The sequence below is a fragment of the Triturus cristatus genome, chromosome 10 (assembly GCF_964204655.1).
Source record: "Triturus cristatus chromosome 10, aTriCri1.1, whole genome shotgun sequence".
Classification (NCBI taxonomy): domain Eukaryota; kingdom Metazoa; phylum Chordata; class Amphibia; order Caudata; family Salamandridae; genus Triturus; species Triturus cristatus.
The window spans coordinates 749,208,155-749,231,228 of record NC_140593.1 but is presented as its reverse complement, the minus strand read 5'-3'; the positions used below and the strand labels follow the sequence as shown (position 1 = coordinate 749,231,228).

At 45.5% G+C, this 23,074-nt stretch overlaps 1 protein-coding gene across 11 annotated transcripts in view; it reads right to left on the bottom strand.

Moving 5' to 3' along the window:
- The window catches only part of LOC146789947 (anion exchange protein 2-like), a 2,390,686-nt gene that overhangs the window by 65,847 nt on the left and 2,301,765 nt on the right, over positions 1-23,074 (bottom strand). For all 11 annotated transcript variants that reach the window (XM_085628246.1, XM_085628245.1, XM_085628249.1 and 8 more), the window contains one exon: positions 2,452-2,625. In XM_085628246.1, coding sequence (XP_085484372.1) covers positions 2,452-2,625 — 174 coding nt within the window. The remainder of the gene's footprint in view (positions 1-2,451; positions 2,626-23,074) is intronic.

Sequence of the window (23,074 nt, the reverse complement as noted above, 5' to 3'; positions counted from 1 at the left end):
GTTCATCTCTGGGTTTCTGACAGCGTCTGTTTGTCAAAGGGTATTTGATAGCGACAGTTTCTCTCTGACTAAATTACAGTGTCTGTTTGTCTATGGTTAGTTGACAGTGTTGGTTCGTCTCTGGGTGTCTGACAGTGTCTGTTTGTCTATGTTTAGTTGACAGTGTTGGTTCGTCTCTGGGTGTCTGACAGTGTCTGTTTGTCTATGGTTAGTTGACAGTGTTGGTTCGTCTCTGGGTGTCTGACAGTGTCTTTTTGTTTATGGGCATATGATAGTGACGGTTCATCTCTGGGTTTCTGACAGCGTCTGTTTGTCAAAGGGTATTTGATAGCGACAGTTTCTCTCTGACTAAATTACAGTGTCTGTTTGTCTATGGTTAGTTGACAGTGTTGGTTCGTCTCTGGGTGTCTGACAGTGTCTGTTTGTCTATGTTTAGTTGACAGTGTTGGTTCGTCTCTGGGTGTCTGACAGTGTCTGTTTGTCTATGGTTAGTTGACAGTGTTGGTTCGTCTCTGGGTTTCTGTCAGTGTCTGTTTTCCAATGGGTGTTTGTTAGTATTGATTCGTCTCTGGGTAACTGAAAGTGTGCCTTGTTTTCAGAGTGTCTAATGGTGTGTTTGGGTCTCTTTGAACTTGATTGTGTCTGCTAGGTCCTTGCTGCCTGAGTGCTGTGTTTTTCAGTGTGTGTGTTTGATGGATGCCAAGGGTGCCTCAATGCTTGTCTTTTGACTTTTTGCTGAATGTTAACCTCCGACTGTCTGATAGTTTCTAGTGGTCTGTGTCTAATTTGATCTTTGTCTCTAAATATGTCTGTTATTTTTTGCATTGTCTAATACTGTTTGTTGATCTCCTTATTGATCTGTTTTTACTCTACAGTGTGTGTCTTAGTCTCCCATTTTCTGATAGTATCCACTGCTGTCTATGCGTCTGGTGGTAGGCGTTGAGTTGGCTTGTTTGTGTTTGATAGTCTCAGTCATGTCTAAGTGTATGACCGTATGTATTATTGACTGAGTGCCTTGTAGAACACCTTGCAATTTGGATGTCGGACATTACTGCTGATTTCTGATATCAATGGCTAAACTCTTGATGTCATTGTGCTTTAGTGTTTATTGGTCTCTGGGTAGATGGTAGCGTATGTTAACTTTTGGTATTTGATGGTGTATTTAGTCATTCTGTGATAGTGTTTGTTGGTCTCTGAGTCGCTGGTAGCGTATTACCTTTGGGTGTTTGATGGTGGGTTTAGTCATTGTGTGATAGTGTTTGTTGGTCTCTGGGTAGCTGGTAGCGTGTATAACTAGGGGTGTTTGATCGTGGGCTTAGTCATTGTGTGATAATGTTTGTTGCTCTCGGGGTATCTGGTAGCATATGTTAACTTTGGGTGTTTGATGGTGGGTTTAGTCATTGTGTGATAGTGTTTGTTGGTCTCTGAGTCGCTGGTTGCGTAAATTACCTTTGGGTGTTTGATGGTGGGTTTAGTCATTGTGGGATAGTGTTTGTTGGTCTCTGGGTAGCTGGTAACATATATTACTGTGATAGTGTTTGTAGGTTATCTCTGGGTGTGTTTGATGGTAGGTTTAGTAATTGTGTGACAATGTTTGTTGGTCTCTGGGTAGCTGGTAGCATGTTTTACCTTTGGGTGTTTGATGGTGGGTTTAGTCATTATGTGATATTGTTTGGTGCTCTCTGGGTAGCTGGTAGGGTATCTTAACTTCGGGTGATTGATAGTGGGTTTAGTCATTGTGTGATAGTGTTTGTTGGTCTCTGGGGGTATTTGCAGTGGTGTAACACAGGCCCCCGCAACCCCCAAGCTCCAGGTGCCCCCCTCAGCATAGTACTCTGGCTGAAGAGCTCCCGATTGAGTCTGGAGGGGGCCCCTCAACATACCTTGCAGGGGGGCCCCCTCAAGTTTCGCTACGCCACTGGATGAAAATCTAACTTTACGACTTTTGGTATTCACAAAGGGTATTTAGTACTCGTAAATACCCTTTGTGAATACCAAAAGTTGAACTTTATGACTTTCAGTATTCACAAAGGGCATTTAGTACTTGTAAATACCCTTTGTGAATACCAAAAGTTGAACTTTACGTCTTTCGGTATTCACAAAGGGCATTTACGAGAAGTAAATGGCCTTTATGAATACCGAAACTCGTAAAGTTAGACTTTCGTCTTATTTTACGACTGTGAATCGGGACCATAACCCCATTGTATTGAATAACACACAAAAACACACATTTTGTGAAGCAACAACAGAAAGAATATGGACGAAAGGGTCATCAGAAAGCATGACAGAAATAAATTTGACAAGCTACGCTACAGCTTGGGCAACATGCCACGTGTTCCACAAACCCGGCATGTTGCAAACGGGCGCAAGTCGAATCTGACAGACAGATGCTGCCGAATTGTGGCCACGCGGCCTCTGATGAGCTGGCACATGCAGCAGGCACAAACTTACACATTTCATCTCCCGGTCCGCGAAGATCCTGGTCAGCACAAACATCCGGAGTGGCACGGTCAGGATGAGAATAAAGGGGAAGGCCAGAGACGCCACTGTCGACATCACGGCCCAGAGAACAGCGAGGCACACCAACTGCAAAGCTGTGAACAGATGCATCCGCATTGTGCGCACCTGAGAAATAAGGCAGACAAAAAGAGGGATCAAAACAAGCAACAACGTTCAGCGACAGATGCTACTCTACCACCGGCTAACAATTCAGGGACCACCATCAAGAAACAGACACCTATCGCCTACCACATCAGAGACAAATGACTGTAAAGCCAGCTAACACAGCAAGAAAGCACTACAATCAAGAGATAAAGATCTTTCTCATTATTATCTGTTAACAGTAACCTTGTGTTAATTTAACACAACGTTACCATAATCGAGAATGACTCCTCTTAGCCTCCCTATGACATAGGAGATTACAACGGGTATAAACATTCACTTCCAAAGAAATTCATGGGTGATTTGCGTAAATAACTAGGATCATGTTTCAGAGAACAACATCTTCCATCTGCTTGTAAAGTCATCACTATAACACTCTATATGTACTTTATTACTTTTCTCTCATTTTCTGAAAACTACTTTTACTTCTCAAAACAAGAATTTTTCAATCCCCTATTTCGGTCCATAAACCTAATATAGACTTGATAATGTTTTTGGGACATGGCCCTCTCTGCAGGGCCATCCTCAAACATTTAGGCTTCACCCTTCCTGTTTTCTGACCCCGTTTTAGTTGGCTTTTAGGACTCTGTGCACTTTACCACTGCTAACCAGTGCTAAAGTGCTTGTGCTCACTCCGTAAAACATGTTAAAATTGGATTAAACTCAACTGGCACATCTAATTTACTTTAAATTCCCTATTTAAGTGGTAGTACATCTATCCAGGGACTGTATAATTAAACACTACTACTCGGTCTGTAGCACTTGTTGTGCCATCCACTAAAGTAGCCTTTTAAAACATGTATCAGGCCTGCCATTGCAGCCTGCAGTGCAGTTTTAAGCTGCCAATTCGACCTCACAAAATAAACCTATTTGCTTGACCTCACTCTCCCTTTTTAATACATATAAGCCAGCACTAAGGAAGGCCCTAAACAGCCCATAGGGCAAGGTGTATTCTATTTAAAAAGTTGGGCACATACTTTTAACTTTTACATGTCCTGGTGCCGAATAACTCAAATTTGTTTTTCATTGCTGTGAGGCGTACTTCTCCCATAAGATTTCACTGAGTTGCCTTTTTACATTTAGTCAGTGTTAACCTTTGATTGGGAGCAGGTAAAAATGTCCTGTTTGGCCTCCAATGAATTGCAATTTAAGATCTTCTTTAATGGTAATGTCAGATTTTAGATTACAATTTTAAACATGACACTTTCACAAAGTTGGCATTTTCCTGCTATAAACTTTCTAAGGCCTTCTAGGGGTTTCCAGCTGCCTGGGTCTGTTAATTGGTCCATCATCAGGAATGTGTACTGGGCCCAGATAGTGAACAACAGGATCTGGATATAGATGGGATAGAGCCATCCTGCCAGGATGGGAGAAGCGGAGCTGTTCCCTGCCCCATTTATGTTTCAAAGGAGCTACCTTAGCACACTCATAAAGAACTTGACACCGGGCTATTGTCATCCCAGATCCTTTGGAGCCGGGGGCAGAGATGAAGGAAATTCCACAACCATCTGTGGGGGAAAGCTCCACAAGTTTCTCACATTTCAAACCTGGCACCAGGTATAAATAGTGGATACTAAGACCAACTCTTTAGTACCAAGGGACCTGTAAAAGACTAAATAAGGACTGTCTTGTACTCCTGAGGACTGCCCTGATGCTTGAGGTCAGCTTTGTTCCTCAGATAACGGCACTGCCGCTTGAGGCTTGCCCTGCTGTTTTGAGGCCTGCACGTTTCTGCAATGCATAGGAAGCTGGCTCTCATTATAGTGTACTAAAACAAAGTACACTGTGCAGAGAGTCTAAGGAAACCCAGATTGGAATACAGAGGCAAAAGTAGATAGTACTAGTGCTCTATTTGTAGTAGTGTGGGTGAGCAGTTAGGCTTATCAGAGGGTAGTGCTAAGCATTTGTTGTAGTCACAGAGGCAATAAATGAGACACACACTCAAGAATAAATCCAAGACCAATTTCCCAAAATAACACAGATTTTTATATAATTTTTAAGACCAAGAACTTCATTGACAGGTCAGTACTTTTTAAGTTATGAATTTTCAAAGTTCGGAAAATAATTCATAGTTGTGCGCAATTACGCACAATGATACCTAATTTGAGAAAATTAAGAAATGCATGTAAAATCGTACAGTTGGTTTACCTTCGGAGTTTAGGGTAGCAGCAGGCCAAGGTCCAATGTTCCACCAGTGGATCATCGGGAGTATCCCAGATTCGGCTGGAAGCAGTTTGCTGAGGTCGTTGGTAGATGGTGCACTACAAAGAACGGGGCCACCTCAAGTAGGCTGCTCAATGGGACTTACAGGATAAGTCCAGGGGACCCTAAATTAGGGATAAGGTCTCAAGGGCCTCAAGACCACAGGAGCACAACTGATTCGTAGGTATCCGGGCTGGGCGCAGAGCAGATAGGCCAGCTGGGCTTTGTGCGTCAAGATGGTCTTCACGGTCAGGGGCAAGCAGCTTGCAAGGACGGTTTCTGGACAGCTGGGCCACTCACGAAGTGGGTCTAAAGGGTCTCGATGTCCCTCGATGGGTGCTTGCTTCCTGGGCAGTTGGAGTCCGGATTGGACACTTCGTCTCAGTATCGGTTGCAGGTAGTCCGGTACCTAGGTTATTGCTACAGCACGTCCCTGGAAGGTCCTTGAGTCCTCTCACTTGGTGGGGAAACAAATCTGACCCTCTGGAGTGGGTGCACCTCTTATTGCTTGGGTACTGCAACAGAGTCGCAGCAAGTTGATAAACCAGACTCTGCAGGATTGGTGACTGTGGGCAGCAGGGGAGTAGTTCCTCTAGTCCTAGGGAGTTCTCTGGTGATTGGCGAAGAGCTGGGGTGCTCTGGGATTCTTGGAGGCATCAGAGCAGCAGGATGAGACATCACACTACAATGGCTGAGTCCTTGGAAACAACAGGCAGGGTTTCGCGTCAAAATTCTCCAGCAAGTACTCTGTTCTCGGGTCAGCAGCTCTTCTTTGTTCATTTCTTCTTAGGTCCATTGAAACTAAAGTTCAGGGTCCAGGGTGCCACCTAAATACCAAATTTAGAGGCATTATAGGGGGAAACGGTTAGTAGTCAGTGTCTACACCCTCTTTGTGATGACTTCCTTTGGAGAGTGGACACAACCCTTACACTAATAGGCTAATTCCCTCTGAAACAAGATGGAGGAAACTGAAAAGTGGGGTTCACATCACCTGTCCTACCTCAGGGGTGGTGCTGGCTGAATGTAGACCCACCTCCTAATCAAACTAATTTTCCCACCTGTTCTCCCAACTAATGTGGAGGTTGGCACCCTCCACTATCTAGAGATGCTGGGTTGCATTTCAAAGGTGGTATCACTTTTGAAGCTTCCTGCCTTGGAATGCCATTCCGGTCTGGAGGAGGTATGAAGCACGCCCGCCCAGAGCAGGTTTTGGTTCTGACCTCTGAGAGCTCAGGCTCTCACCCATGAGGTCAGAAACATGTAGCAGGCTGGCTAAGACTAGTCAGAGACCACTCCAGTGTTTGGTAGGTTTTCAGGGAACCCTCTTAGGCACTGATACTCAAAGTACAGCCAGGGGGCCACATGCTGCCATTCTGACCTTAACAGGCAGCCCCCTGGTCAACAGCAGTTCTGGGCTGCTGTTTACTTGTCTCAGCCCTAACAATAAAAAAAATGATAAATAAACAGGCATTTATTTAAATGTTAATTTGTGTTAAAGAAAGAATGTAGCCAGTGCTTAATTTGAGCCGGTGCTTTCCGGTGCTCAGCACCAGCACTTAATTGGTTTCCGGTGCTCGGCACCGGCACCTAATTCTCAACACCATACTTAGAGCAGTCCACCACATGGTGGCGCTGCTCATCTAATTTAGAGATGAGCAGAACAACGTTAGTATAGGACTACAATACACAATAAAATTGTTAATAACTGCCTCCCCAGCCATTCCTTTAGCTTCAGGGACCTGGAATAATCTGAACTGTCGCATTTCCATGTGAGAGAGATGGTTAGTAATTGTTTTGACAGCGATGACAAGGGCGATGGGTGGTGCAAGCTGCAGTGGCTTCCTGGTCAGAGCCCTACAACTTAATATTTTACAAATTAAGCACTGAATGTAACTAGGGAGTCCTTCCCTGCTCAACTCTAAGAACGTCTTCATTTTTAAAGACATCTTGCAGCAAGAGTAAAAATATGATAGTCTCTTCAAAATTCAAAAAGTGTATTTAATGAAGATGCAGAACCTTTTCACCTGAGTTTATCAGATTATATCAATGCATTGAGAAGTATGATTTTAAAAGTGATAGTTTTCATAAATGAATTTATAAACATTAATTATTCCCTCCACCCTGACAATAATGCCAATGGAGAACTAAAGAGGCAAATCAGTTGTTATGTGCACTCTTTTGGTGACCTGGGTTCCTATTTTAAATAGACTACATTATAGTTGATAAAATCAAACACAGGAGAAGGTTTTGTACAGTACACATCCTTAAGTCATTTATTTTTAGGTCCTCTTATTTGTGGTAATGAAGAAATAGGAGGGACAGTGAAATAAAATAACTGCCTAGGATCACACAATTTGATAAAGTGGGGAAACCAGGATTAATCCCAGATTTTCTGCTTTCACATTGTGCAATTAAGCTTCGCTCCCCTATACCCACCTTAACGCCAGCTCCCCCGCCCAACCATCACCCCGTTGGCATAAATGTGGCCCTCGGTCACATCAAAGACCAAACTTATTGGCCTCTTGGAAATGTTTGTGAGTAACCATATTCTAAGGTGTCCCCTCTGTGCATTTATTCATAAATCCAACACTGCCATCAGGGTGGATTTATTAAGACAAGATATTTGGTACAGAACATCCCTGGGTACATTAAAACCATCATGGTGCTGAGGAACACGTAATAGCGGGTGTCCAGCCCATGTACAATCTATGGCTTCCCTGTGCACTTACAATATCAATGAATGGACTTAGATATTGTAGGATCACATCTGCTCAAGCAGATATGTCCACACATAGGATATATTGCATCCTGCCTCAGGGCTGTCAGGCCTACAGTAGGGGTGACTTACCTACACCCCATGCAGTGTCTATGGGCATGGCACACAGGTATGTGAGCCATGTCAACTCTTCAGTTTTCTCTGCATCAAGACATGCAGCCATTCCCTAGGGTGGCACAATTGGTGCTGCAGCCCTTGTGGACTCTCTTCAGTTCCAATTCCATAAGTACCAGGGGTACCATTTACTTGGGACTTACAGGGGTTGCTGAAGTTGTGCCAATCATTGTACAGTTTTAGGAAAGAAATCTGGCACTGGGAACTGTGACATGAGGGACCCAGTGCACTTTCATTCAAAATCACATCACGTTCCAGGCAAAAACTGGGGGCTAACCATGTCAAAAGAGGCACTATCTCACATGACCCCCCTAAACAAAAGAGGATGAGACTAACCTTTCCCTAGAGAGTCTTCATCATCTAAGTGGAAAAGCCTGGAAAGGTCATCTGCATTGTCATGGTCAGTCCCAGGTCTTTGTTCCACAGTAAAGTCCATTCCCTGTAGAGATATGACCTCCTTAACAGTTTGGAGTTTTCATCTTTCTATTGCATGAGCCATCTGAGAGGCCTGTGGTCAGTTTGAACAAGGAAGTGAGAACCAAACAAGTATGGTCTCAGCGTCTTCAAGGAACAAACAGCAGCAATTCACTGTTTGAACTGCCCTTGCGAGAGGGGTGGAGGTATTGTCATTACTTTGAAGCAAAACTATAACTTTTCAGTCTTTGAGCTCAAGGAACTGGAAGGTGCTGAAGCTTTACGTTTTTGGCTTGCCTTAGCACCTCAAAAATCTGTTGGGATTGCGCCACTGATAAAGATTCAATATGTTTAATGGAGATTTCCTTCTCCCTTAACTTGACTCAATTTATTACCAAGCCTATCCATGTAGCGGGTTATTTAATCGATCTGGTGTTCTCCAGTCATAAGAGGCAGACATGCGATCCCCTTTCTTGGACGGATGATAGGAAAGTGCCCATTTTTGCCTGACATAAGATGAACTTTTGACTTGGTGTGCTCTGGGTCCCTGCCAATCAGGTTCCCAAGGCCTGTGTTCTTTACCAAAGCTATACCTCGGTACCCACAATTGGGACATCTCTGGCCACAGGTAAGCCCCTTGTAAAAGGTATGGGTATCACTACCTGGGGCCTAGCACAGTGCACTAGCTCCAGGTGATGGTACAGTGGCATGGGCGCTGTACCCCTACAGTGTTTAAGTCCATTCTTAGGCATTGTAAGTGTAATAAAGCCATTAAGAGTGTATGGTCTGGGAGTTGGTCATTACGAACTCCACAGCTTCATAATGGCTTTACTAAAACCTGGGAAGTTTGGTAACAATCTTCTTAGCCCAGTAAACCCACACTGATACCAGTGTGGGTTTTAATGTAAAATGCACACAGAGGGCATCTTAGAGTTGCCCCCTGAAAAGCGACCAGCCCAGGTGTGGTTCCTGAATGGCTGCCCACCATTTGCCACCAACAGACCTCTGGATAGAGCCTCCACTCCCTGGGTCCAGAAACAAAGCCCATCCTGGGCAGAGGTGCCATGCCATCGCCCCCAGGATGGGTTAGGTCCACGAAAGCAGAAGCTTCAAAGGCCTGCCGCCTTTGGATGCTGTTCCTGCCTTTTGCTGACCCCAGCAACTGACTCCCACCAGTTCTGACCCCCACTTTGGGCGGGAGAATCCGTGGGAAAACCGAGCTACGAGGAGAGGTGTGTCCACCTATGCCAGCCCTACCCCTGAGTTGGTCAAGGTGAGGTTAAGCACACATCTCAGTCCCCTCTATCTTGGAGATGAGGGGACCCAACCGATCAGGAAGAGGCTCATGCCCCCCTCCCACTGGAGGTTGGCATGTCCCGACTTCAACCTGCTTACAGCAAAGAAACCGGCATGTCTAGCAACCCCCCCCCCCCCCCAGTGCCCGGAAGACTTACCCTGCACTTACCTTACAGCCTCTGTCTTCCGTGAGCAACAGATTTGCCCAACAAAGACTCCAAAACAGAACCCAAACCAAGGCGAATCCGCAGTTCTGCACCACTCTGCACCTGACGCCCAAGGCCCGAGTTCGAGTGGCTCAACACCTCGAGGAGGTGTCCCCAGTGTTCCTGACCTGGGTTCTGGTGATCCCCGACCTCCCTCAAGCTTCAAGACAATGCCTGCTGCCTCAACCTGAAGGGTCCCCCTGGATGCAACCGGAGCTGGTAAGAAGACCAGACCCCAAGAGACACCCCTGCACCCACAGCCCCACAGCCTTGGGTGGCCCAACTGATGGTGTCCAGGCCTCCCCCAAGAATCCAACTTACCTCTCCAACCGGTGATCGCCTTCAAGAAGTCTCCCTGCCAAAGCCTGCAGCCTCTTTGCCGAACCTGAGGTCTCCATTGGAATCTACAGGGTCCCCGACATCTTCTTGGCACACTGCACCCAAATGCCCCTGTGCCGCTGGTGTTGAAGCTCCTGTGCTGATTGCTGGCCCCTGCAGTGCTGACCTCAATCCCAGGAGCTTTGCTCCCACACCAGAGTGGCCTGCTCGTAAGCAGTCGCTGACTGAAGGCTTCCTTAGCCCCATTGGCTAAAGGTGGGCCCCTGCAATCTGTACCCGGCCGGTGGAGTGCCACTGGTGGCGCAATTTGAGTGCCTACTTAGACCTTGGGGAACCTTGGTCCTAGCCCCCAAAACTCTCACTCATAAGACGTTTACTTACCTGTGAAACTGAAAACCTTTTTTCTCCCATAGGAACCAATCTTATTTGTTTTTGTTCCTAAAACATTCTAAGTGTTGAGCTGATGTTCTGTATGGAGAAAAAGTAACTACACTGTAAATCATAAAAAGTCTTACTTACCTTGTATTGTGAGATCCCCGGTGTGGCATCTAGGCATACCACCCCGAGTAGTCGATGTAATCCAAAAGTGATCTAAAAGTATTTCAAAAGTAATTACTGTGTAATTCAAACTGTTTCGAAAGCCAATACAAACCTGTAACAATTGCAAATTCAACCACAACTGCACTCTCTTGTTGTCATGCATTTGAGAGTATATTTTACTTACCTCTGCCAAGACCTGCTTGGTTCTAAAAATAAAACTTAAGTATACCTTCTTTCATACTTACCGGACTGGTCTGGATTCATTCTCTGTGTGTGTGCTATCAGTCTTGAGTGAGTGAACACAATAAATGCTTAACACACTCTCTAGATAAGCCTAACTGCTCACCCACACTACCACAAAGAGAGCTGTTAGTACTTACCTAATCTAGTCTCTGCTATACCTCTGGGGAATCCCTGGCCTCTGTGCACACTATACCTTACTTTAGTGTAGTATATACAGAGCCAGCTTCCTACATGGCTACATGGACCACTACTTGATAAGATTCAGTTGGCCAGCCCTTTTTCTCAAGGCTACTCTGATAACTTCAACTTGGGTAGCTTTGTCATTTAGGCATTACAACAAAATACAACAAGCACTGGCATAGCCAATAGGTCTCGCCTTTGGGACCTTATAAGTGTTTAGCCATGCAGCAGTTGCATAACTAAATACTTATAAGGTCCGAAAAGCGAGACCTATTGGCTATGCAAAGCGGCCGAGCGGCCTCGAAAGTGAAAGTAATCGCGGTAAAGCGCAGCGCGCGCGCCCGCACACATGCACTGTAGCTCTAGGCTGGCCCGGTAGCACTTTTTGGAGCCCTCTCAATAAGTCTCGCCAGACCAGCGCATGCGCTGGGTCAGGCGAGACCTAAAAAGATGAGCTCTTGACCTCCCTTAGTATGACTACGCCCAAGTTCACAGGTAACATTGGGACAGATATCAGCAGGATGGATAGCTGAATTTGTGATTCAGTTAATTAACTGGCTCCTATTAACATCAGGAAACTTGAGAGAAGTAGGCACTCGTCTTCCTGGTTCACTAAGCACTGATGGAAGAAAAAAAATGCTGCAAAAAGGCTAAAAGAGGGAGGCACAAAGGTTATAACCTGAAAGAGAAGGAGTTGCACTAGATGGCATTGAGGAAATATCATGCCTTGCTTAAGATTGCTAAAAAGGAATACTCTGACAGAAAGATTGAAGAGGTAGGCAATAACACACGTGAAGTATTCAAGATAGTGAACAGCTTTATGTCCCCAACGGCCTGCACTAGTGAAGGTCCACTCTTTCGAATGGTGTAATAAGGTAGCTATCATTTTCAGGAGAAAATTGTGAAAATCCAACTAACTCCTGCATGCTCTGTGCAGGAACTTAGAGGCCTCTCCCCTCTTGGGGAAGCGACCAAAGAGGTAGGGTGCTCTCTCTCTTCTTTTGAACCCATCTCTCTTGAGGAGTCATTAGCAGCCATCCTAAGTCTTAAGTCAGGTTCACCGACTGATACTTGCCCCACCAGTGCACTACTCATGGCAGCAGAGGTAATTAATCCATGGGTAAATAGGCTTCTGAATGAGTCTTTGACCTCTGCAATAGTCCCTATAGATTGGAAACAGGCAAATATTATTTCGTTGTTAAAGAAGCCCTAGGCCGACCCTAATTTGCCTAGTAATTACAGGCCCATTTTCCTGCTGCAGGCAGTCTCTAAGATCTTGGAGAATAAGTCAACAGGCAATTCTCCTGTTATCTGGAGACTAACAATCTCCTTCATTCTAGTCAATCTGGGTTTAGGAGGAATTTATATACTGAGACAGCACAACTCGAGGTGGCAGAACAAATCAAAGGCACTTTGGATGTGTTAATTGTGTTAGATCTGTCAGCCGCCTTGGATACGGTTGCCCACTCCTTTTTGCTGGATAGCCTTTATGGGACTGGAGTGGAAATTCTAGCCTCCTTCTTAGACAATCGAGAACAGGAGGTATGGCTTCCTCCGTTTGCCTCTGGCAATAGGGAAATTTCATTAGGGGTCCCGCAGGACTCTGCCCTCAGCCCAACTTTGTTTAATGTCTATCTTAACCCGCTTGCTTGGGTAGTTGTGTCGTTTGGTCCCAAGATTATATCATACGCAGATGAAACTCAGAATCTATTCTCCTTTAATGATGGGGAGGAGCTGGTTTTCGACTCTATTAAATCGTGCCTAACTGCAGTTTTTGTCTGGGTGCATCAGAAACAACTGATGTGTGATACCAATAAAACTGAAATACTCTATTTTGGCACGACGGCACCTAGCAGCTTGCCAGCATGTTGGCCAGATGGCTCTGTTCTGCCTGCGTCTTTCACTGGGACAGCCAAGAATTTGGGAGTCAAGTTTACCAATTTCTTACCTTTCCAACCCTAGATCAGTGCTGTGATTTGGTATCCTGCAGGCTTTGAAAAAGTTTTTGTTCTTTCTGTCCTTTCAGGTCCAGAAAACGGTTATTCAGGCTTTGATACCATCTCACTTGAATTATTCTAATGCGTTATATCTCGGTCTGCCGGAGAGCGCCTTTCACAGACCTAAAATGGTGCAAAACGCTGCGGCACGACTTTTAGAGAATTTGCAGAGGAGCACTAGGATTTCTAGGCATCTTTCCTCCTTGCACTGGTTACAAGTAGGAAAGGAATTTTGTTTAACATACAAGTTTTGATGTTTCGTGCTTTGCAGAATATTTCTCCACGTTACCTGGCCTCCCGTATTATTTTTACATTCCTCTCAGGAGCTCCGGTCCTCGCATCTGGCTTTTGCTAGAGTGTCGAGAGTGAGGATGGCAAGGATTGACAGATGCTTTTTTTCCTTTTTAGGGCCGTCTGCATGGAATTCTCTACCGCTGCACCTGAGGCAAGAAAGGTCTAAACTTGTTTTTAGGAAAGGGCTAAAAACTTGGCTTTTCACTATGTAATCTTTTACTTGCTGATAGACTAGCGCTGGGACACTCCCTGGAGCATCTTTGTGCTTTATAAATCTGTCTTCATCATCATCATCATCATCATCAATGGCACTCCAACGCTACTCTCAGGGGAGTAACCTTCTGCTAATGAAAGCAACAGATTGTTTATGGCCATCATCATTGGTCTGGGATTGGACTACTCCTATACCATGTTAGAGGATCTGTATTTGTCTGCACTATGAACTTCTTGGTATAATGTGGAGCTTTGAGAATGGGTCCTGAGATAATTGCTTCTTTCAGGATGTCAAAAGCCTTTTGACAGCTCACTGTCTAGTTAACCTTTTTGGGCATCTTTTTGGAGGTCAGTTCTGTGAGGGGGGGCCACAATGGACCCATATCTCTGCACAGACCTCCTGTAGTATGCAGGCAAGCCAGGGAATGCCCTGACTTGGATCTGGGTAGTAGGAGCAATGCAGTCCAGAACTGTCAGGATCTTAGGTTTCAAGGGCTCATCTTGACCTCCACCTACAAGGTGGGCTCACCTACAAGGTGGGCCAAGTACTCATCTGCGCCCTGCTCTATCTAGCACTTGCTTGCCTTGTTAGTGAAGCCTGTACTTCTTAGAGCCTCAAGAACCTTACAGCAAGATCGTCAAAAAAGTTGCCCTAAAGGATTTCAGCCCAGCAAGGACTTTGTTCACCAGCCTTTGGAAGGTGGCAGGGGCATTCTTTAATCCAAAGGGCATAACAGTAAACTGATAGCACCCATCTAGGTTCGAGAATGCAGATTTTGATCCAGGGGTCAATTCAATCTGTCCGCACTATGATGTGCAATCAAAAGTACTGAGCAATTTGGCTGCTCCTAACCTGTCAATTAATTTATCAGTCCTAGAATTTGGATGTGCATCAGTTTTGGTCACAGCATTGATGCCCCTATAGCTCACACAAAACCTCATCTCTGTCTTTCCACCCTGGGTGTGAGGTTTGGGGACTAAAACAACTGGGCTGGCCCATGGGCTCTCAGGTGGCTAAATGACTCCCGATTCCAGCATCTTGCTTACTTCAGCTTTAATGCTCTGCTTGATATGATAAGACTGCCTGTAGATTTTATTTTTCACAAGTTGGCTGTCACTAGTGTCCACATCATGTATACTCCAGTTATTCTGATGAGGGGTCAAGGAGACGATGCACAGCAAACTGCTTTGGGACTTGCCTGCAATCAATCTGCAAGACCACTCCATCAACTGATCCATCTTTAGGGTTGTTTGAGAGGAGATCAGGGAGGGGTTCAGTCTCTGCTTCCTGATCCTCATCTGTGACCATCAGCATGTTCACATCAGCCCTGTCATGATAGCGTTGAAGGCGGTTTACAGGAATGACCCTCTTGGGGTTCCTGCAAGTGCCAAGGTCCACCAGGTAGGTGGCCTCCTTTTTCTTTCAAGGACAGGATAGGACCCAGCACATTTGTCCTGGGGGACCCTAGAAGCCACAGGCTCCAAAACCCACCACTTCTGCCCTGGTTGGAACTCCACCATGGCAGCCTTTTGATCATACCAGAGCTTCTGGAGCTCTTGGTGGGCCAGAAGGATTTTGTTTGCTTTTTCATGTACTCATTTATTCTGGAATGAAGGCCAAGCACATGGTCCACAATATCCTGCATAGGCTCTTTGAGAGGCTTCTCCCATACGTCCTACATAAGACGCTACGGTCCCCTTGCAGGATGACCAAACAGACGTTCAAAGGGGAATAACCCTACTTCCTTCTGTGGCACTTATCTGTAGACAAAAAACAGGCATGGCAGTGAGACATTCCAGCGCCTTATGAGTTTCTGAAGGAGTCCAGCAATCATACTTTTGAATGTCTTGTTGAACCGTTCAACAAGCCCATTGGTCTGAGGATGAAATGGGGTAGCGAACCTGTAGGTCACTCCACATTCAGCCCACATGTGCTTTGGGTAAGCAGACATACAATGTGTACCTCTGTCTGATACCACCATGGCATAGTAGAGCCAACCCTGGTAAAATACCAAAGAGAGCCTAGCTATTGCAGGGGCAGTGGTAGCTCTAAGGGGCATAGCCTCAGGAGACCTGGTAGCATGCTATACTACTAACAGCCATTGGAAGTACCATCCCCAGATTGTCCGCATTGAGAACTGTGTACGTCTTTCCGAGCAAGTACTGGTCTGAGGACACCAGTTGCTCAGTCACCATGGTGACACTGGTACCAGTGTCTCGCAGAGCTTCAACTGTATCTGTAACTGTATTAATATCTGGCTGTTGTCTGTATTTTTTCAGTTTTCTGGGCAAGACAGCCAGGTTAGTCACATCCACTCCACTCTCTGTGATTAGAGTTGCCTCAGCAGGCTCTCTGACGTAGTCAGGGCACACCTGTGATCTCATCTGGAGATTTACCAATGCATTTACTGCAGGTGTATTAGAAGCATTCTTTTTGTTTTTACAGCTAAGATCTCTAGTTTGGTGCCTGACAGTGATAACATTAAGCCTTTTTGGGATCACAGATTTTACCCTGGTACCCACCTTTAGACTGTGAAGCACTTCTGGGCCTACCCTCTTGAACAGGTTTTTGAGGGCCTTTAGAAGACTCATTTTGTTTATCTTTTTGGTCACCATCTTTCCTTGGGGGATTTTTTTGGCCTCTTTCTTTTGGACAACCTCCACCAGTGGTAGTTTTGGTCACCCTTCTTTTGACCCAGGGGTCTCCCTTCTTCCCCAACTCTTGAGGAGAAAGTGGACCTCGGTCTACCAGGAACTGATGTAATTCCTATTGATAACAATTACTCAACAGTTGCTCCTTCACTATTAAATTGTAAAGCCCCTCATAGTCATGCACATTGTTACCTTTCAAACAGCCATCTAGTATCTTCACTGAAAAGTATACAACATCAACCCAAGACAGACTCTGGGTTTTTCGAGTCTCCCTGAATTTGATTCTATTTTTTTCGCCGGTGATCCCAAAGCCCTCAATCAGGGTACCACTCTGAGATTATAAGACTCAGCATCTGTCTTATTCAATGTCAGGAGTCTATCCCTGCATTTACCTGAGAACAGTTCCCTCGAGAGAGTGCCCCAGTGCTTCTTGGCTAGCTTTCTACTGATGAAAGCTCTCTTGAAAGCTGTAAACCACTTGGGGATGTCATCACCATCTGTATATTTGGGGACAATCCCCTTGGGGATTTTAGAGTCAAAAGATTCCTCTCTCTCCCTATTTATGATATTGCTGCCACCAGAGATGGGTCCAAGGCCCATCTCTTTTCTCTGTTTCTGTAAGTCAAGGAGTTGAGCTTCTAAAGCCAACCTCCTGGCCAATTTTTCTAGGATAAGTTCCTCCTCCGAAGGAGCTTGTTCTTCGGAGGCAGGGGCCTCTATCACCTCCTCAGTATCCTCCTCTCCTGTTTAACGATCTTCCTGGGACTCATCTTCACCCACTTGATAATCTCTCTCATATTCTGCCAAAAGCTTTCTAACCTTATCTTTGGTAGCATGAGACCAGTTTTACCACAGTAACCTTTACCGAATGCCCATAATTGGGAGTATGACAACTCCAGGTAAGATATCAGGTCCAGCTCCTGTGGGTTTTCAGTTATTGAACTAAAGTTGGGACCTTTTAGTAACATTAAAAAAAACCTTAACACTTTTCTTTTGTCCTAACTAAAGTAAGAATTAAAATTCAAATAAATGGTTTCAGGGACTTAACAAAGGACCTAACAGTTCATTTTAAAAGTTTGGAAAAATAGACCAATCGAAAAATACAAATGGCTAAAGGCAAGTTTGGGATTTATTAGTGTGATCACTTATTGACAGAGAGACAGATCCACCAATGTAGGAAGCTGGCTCTCTATATAGTGTACTAAACGAAGTGCACTGTGCAGAGTCGAGGGAGACCCAGATTGGTATACAGTGGCAAATGTAGATAATACTAACACTCTATTTGTGTTAGTGTGGGCGAGCAGACTGGATTATCAGAGAGTAGTGCTAAGCATTTGTTGTACTCACAGAGGCCATAAATAAGACACACACTCAAGAATAGAACCAAGACCAATATGCAAAAATAACACAGATTTTTATATAATTTTGTAAGACCAAGAACTTTGTTCACAGGTAAGTACTTTTCAAGTTATGAATATAAAAAGTTCGGAAAATAATTCAGTTGTGCGCAATTGCGCACAATAACCTATGGAAGACAATTAAAAAATGCATGTAAAATCGTCCAGCTGGTTCTAAGAGTTCACCTTCAGAGTTTAGGGAAGCAGCAGGCCAAGGTTCAATGTTCTACCAGCAGATCATCTCGAGCATACCGGATTCGAACAGGAGCAGGGTGCTGAGGTACGTGGTAGCTGGTGCACTACGAAAGAGGGAGCCACCACAAAACAGGCTGCACAAGGGGGCTTACAAGTAAGTTCTGGGGACCCCAAACAAGGGATCAGGATGCAGGGGCTCAGGACCATGGGAACACAGCTGGTTCGTCGGTACCCAGGCCAAGCGGGCTGGGTGCAGAGCGGATAGGTCAGCCAGGCTCTGTGCATCAAGATGGTCTTCGTGGTCAGGGTCAAGCAGCTTGCAGGGAAGGTTTCCAGACAAATGGGTCACTCACAAAGTGGGTGTCAGGGGTCTCGATGTCCCTTGATGGGTGTTTGATTCCTGGGCAGTTGGAGTCCGGATTCTACTCTACGTCTCGGTGTTGGTTGCAGGTGGTCCGGTACCTTGGTTATTGCTACAGCACAGCTCCGGAAGGTCCTGGTGTCCTCTCACTTGGTGGGGAAACAGATCTGACCCTCTGGAGTGTGTGTACCTCTTCTTTCTTGGGTACTGTAACAGAGTCCCAGCAAGTCGATAAACCAGACTCTGCAGGATTGGTGACTGTGGGCAGCAGTGGAGTTGTGCCTCTAGTCCTAGGGAGGTCTCTGGTGATTGACAGAGGGCTGGGGTACTCTGGGATTCCTGGAGGTATCAGAGCAGCAGGATGAGACAGCACACCACGATGGCCGAGTCCTTGGAGACATCAGGCTGGGTTTCGTGCCAAAATTCTGCAACAGGTAGTCTGTTCTCAGCTCAACAGCTCTTCTTTGTTCGATTTCATCTTAGGTCCATCAAATCTAAAGTTTGGGGTCCAGAGGTGCCATCTAAATACTAAATTTGTTATGTTAATAGTTTTCTAAAGCGCACCATTACCCAAGAGTGTCTTGCCAGTGACTTTGATACAGGAGAAGAGTAGCAGGGAAATGGAGAGAAGATCTAGCAGGTGTTGAAAAGCCAGGTCTTCAAGAGCTTCCTAAAGGTCATGAGATTAGGTGCACTCTAGATGTGGGGTGGTAAAGCATACCAGGTTTTTGACGTATCCAGAAAGAAACTCCTGCCACCGCAGATAGCTTGTTTGAATCTGGGAACAACAATATGTTTGGCCATGGCCAAATGTACGGTTCTGCTGGGGTGTACCAGTTAAAACTCATTGAAAAAAGTCAGGCCTAAGCCATGGAGTGCCTTATAGGTCATACACAGTGCTTTGAAAGTAATCCTAGGGAATTCTTGCCGCAGCATTCTGCAGTGTTTGGAAGTTTGTTAAGCATATACTGGTGTGCTGTGAGTAGTAGATCATTACAACAGTCTAATTTAGTCATTACTAATGATGCAAGGAGAGTTATATGGTGGTGGACAGGAATAAACTGATTTTTCTTAGCATTCTCAGACTGAAAAAAACAGAAGAGGACAGGGTGCTGACGTGATGTGTGTAGTTTAGTTTGTTGTCAATCACAACTCCCAAGTTCTGGGTCTTAGAGACAGGAGTTGGTGGAAGGGCCTACATCTGCTGGCCAGCTGGGCAGGTTCTAGAGAACGTTTGTGCACCAAAGAGTATCACTTCAGTTTTTCCTGGGTTCAATTTCAGGCAGGTCCTGCTCATCCACGTGCTGACTGCCTGCATACAATTGCAAAATCTGTAGTTTAAGCCTGTATCCTCCTTGGCCAGTGAGATGACCAAGCCAAAACTTGTAATTACACTGGCCAAAGTTGTAATTAGGACTGAGCGAGGACTCCTGAGGGACCCAGCATGGGAAAGAGAAAGGATAAGAGGCGAACTGGTCCAGCCGGACTGATTGTCCTCTGTCCTCTGTTGGGGAGAGGATGTAGCCTTACAGCTAGATCGGTCAACGTCGAAGCTGGGGAACCGGGTTCGAGTCTCGGCTACGACGCTCAACATCCTGTGATTCTGGGGAAATCACTTAACCTCCTGTGCCTAAGAAAAATCCGTGTGTCCTTGTGTAACGAAACTGGTGCTATGTAAAGCGCTCTGATACCCGATTTCTCGGGTCTATTTTGCGCTATATAAAACTTCAAAAAAAGGAAGAAAAAAAAAGAAAGGAAAGATTTAAGTAAGTCCCAAGCCGTACCAGTGACACTGATTTCTGTCAGACGTTCAAACGGCAATCCATGATTTACCGTATCAAAAGCAGCAGAGAGATCAAGCAGGATGAGGGCTGCCTCTCTACCCTGATCGAGCGCCTGCCTGATCTCCTCAGTGGCCTTGATTAGAGCTGTTTTTGTGCTGTGGCCGCTGTGGAAACTAAACTGAGTCGTATCTAGGTGATGATTAGATTAGGATACAGATCCTAAGCTGGACAGTCAGTCTCAAAATACCACCACTGGACTGGTGGAAGGGAGAGTGGTGATAGGATGCCTAACACCCAGGCCTGTTGCCCCCAACTGAGAAACCTTAGAGGTCAGAAAACCCTCAAGAGCAGTTAGGAACACCTTGGTAGCCCCAAGGCTACAAGAGAGGCCCGCCCAAGGCCCCTGCTTGGACCCCCTGACTGGCAATTGAAGGCCTGGGGCCTGGCACTAGACACGGACAGCTGGCAGAGACCTTTTGCTGGTTGTTGTCAAAATTGGCAGAATTTACCTTGGGTTGGGGACAGACATCTGATCCAAGGGGCAGAATGGGCCACATAATTGTGTTGGCCGTGACGGCGGTCTGCCTACTGGGATACATCTGTAACCAAGTTAAGGTTACATGTTTCACAGATGGGGTGCACAGGTGAGGAGAAGGGTTCCCCATGGGTCAGCCCAGTGACTCAAAAGTGTATTGACAGAGGGATCCAACTGAGTTCAGAAGGACATGGAACTGACAAGTGCCGCTGCAGATGAGGCCTATTGTACATGCTCTATTGTCTAACCTGGGAAGCACACTGTGGTATTGATTAGTCCACCCTTTCTTTTGACTGGAGGGGGTTTGTATTGGACTTGGCCCTCTCTGCAGTCACCCCTTCTGTTTTTGAGCCCATTTTTGTTGGCTTTCAGGATTCTGTGCACTTTAACAGTGCTAAGGTGCATGAGTTCACACCTTAAAACATGGTAAGAAACAAGTTACTTACTTGTAACTGCAGTTCTCCAGTATTGGAATCTTTCATAGATTCACATGCTTGAATCATTTCCCGTTGTCGAGATGGAAGTCCCCGGTATTAATGAAAATACTGTCCTATTATACATAGAACCTATGGGAATGAACTTGGGGTTTTGTTCGTAGAATAACTATGTCAAGTTTGAATTGTAAGAAAGGCTCTTGGGTAGTAAAGGCCTGCAGTTCACCAACCCTTCTTGCGTAAGTGAGAGCTAGGAGGAGAGCCACCTTCCAGGATAGGAACGTCATATCCGTCTTGTGGATAGGCACAAAAGGATGTTTCATTAGTTGACTTAGCACCGTGTTCAGCTGCCATGTGTGTGGTGGTGCCCTTACTGGGGTAAACATCCGGAACAGACCTTTGAGAAATTGCTTGACCAGTCTATAGGACCACTTAGATGGAACATTAGCTGATCTGCGGAAACTAGAGATGGCAGCTAGATACACTTTAATTGAAGCATGAGCTAAACCAGAGTGCCGAAGATAGCTCCTAGAAAGACCAGCCGACGGAATGGTTGCAGAATTGATTTCTCCACATTCAAAGTTAGGCCTAAATTCCTGAATAGCTGCAGACAGGCTTTGGTGGATGTCCTTGCTGCTTCGTAAGTGGGGGCTTTGAGAAGCCAGTTGTCCAGATAAGGAAACATTTTATGATGTTGCCTTGGATAAGCTGCAACTGGTACTAGACACTTCGTGATGATGCGGGGAGCAGACTTTAGTCCGAATGGTAGAACGCAGAATTGATAGTGACTGTCGGTCACTGTGAATCTTAGAAAGGCTTTGTGTTTTTGGCATATGGGTATATGTAAGTATGCATCCTGGAGGTCCAGGGACGCCATATAATCGTTTCCGTTGAGGAGGTGTAGCAAATCTTGAATAGAGATCATGCGGAACAATTGTTTTTTGAGGAATTTGTTTACGTTGCTCAGGTCCAAGATTGGTCTCCACTTCTTTATCTTTTTTCAGATCAAAAAGAAGTGGGAGTAGAAACCTTTCCCTTTTTGTCTGAGAGGAACTCGTTCGATTGCTCCTTTTTGCAACCTGTTCGTAATTCCATCTGTAAGAGACGCAGGTGCTTCTGAAAGCGGGCAGAGGAGGAGTTGGTGGAGGGATCTTTATAAATTCTAAAGAGTGTCCAAATTGGATTAGATTCAGGACCCATCAGTCCGATGTTATGGTTTGCCACTGATGAAAATACTGGGATATTTAGCCGCCCACAGAAGATGGGATAGGTGGGATAGAGGCCGACAGATGTGGGAGGTCATTAGCGGCAACCGATCTCCTTGCCCTGGCTTCCTGATTTTCCTCTAAAGGAAGCCTTGTTGTAAGCTGCCGCAGGTGGTTGGCGGTGAGTAAACTGGGGCCTATATTGTTGGGCGGAAGAAGAATAGGCCGAGTAACGAGACTGTTGGTAGTCTCCTCTGTATGATTGGTAACCTTTTCCTCTGAAGCCACGGGAAGGCGTTTTTTGTACTGTAAAGTACCTAGCGACCTCGCTGTATCTGTGTCCTTTATAATAGCTTGTAGAGCTTCATCGATGCGTCTGCCAAATAATTCCTCTCTGTTATATAAGGCAGGTTGAGAATCTTCGTTTGCACTTCAGGTCTGAATGAAGTGGCTTTCAGCCAACCTTGATGCCTCAAGACGGCCGCTCCAGCTAGCTGCCGGAAACCAGTATACACTACATCCATAGTGCAGTCTATCACTTCAGAGGTGGACCGCTCGCCTTCAAGAAGAATCTTCTTAGCATCCTCCCTGTCCTCTGGTGGAAGTTTGTGTAGGAATGAAGTCATGTCCGACCACATTTGCCTATTATAACGGCCCAGTAAAGCCAGAGAATTCAAAGCACGTACTGTCAGGGCTGACATAGATGAAAAACGCTTCCCGATGTTGTCCAGTCTTCTGCCTTCTTTATCGGGGGAGCTGTCAGAGGAGCAGAAGGATTTTTAAAATGCCTCTGGGCTGCTTGCGAGATGACTGAATAAGGTTTTGGATGACCTGTTAAACAGGCCAGAGCGTCATCCGGAGCTTTATTTTTTTTGTCCAGCTTTGGCAACACAGGTGGGACAGTAGCTGGAGTTTGCATTATTCTCAATCCTTCCTTCCAAATGTAGTCAATAATAGGCATCGACCTTACCGACTTTTTGTAATGTTCTTTAAAACCATACAGAAAACAGTCCTGTTGATGTACAGGCATTGGTAA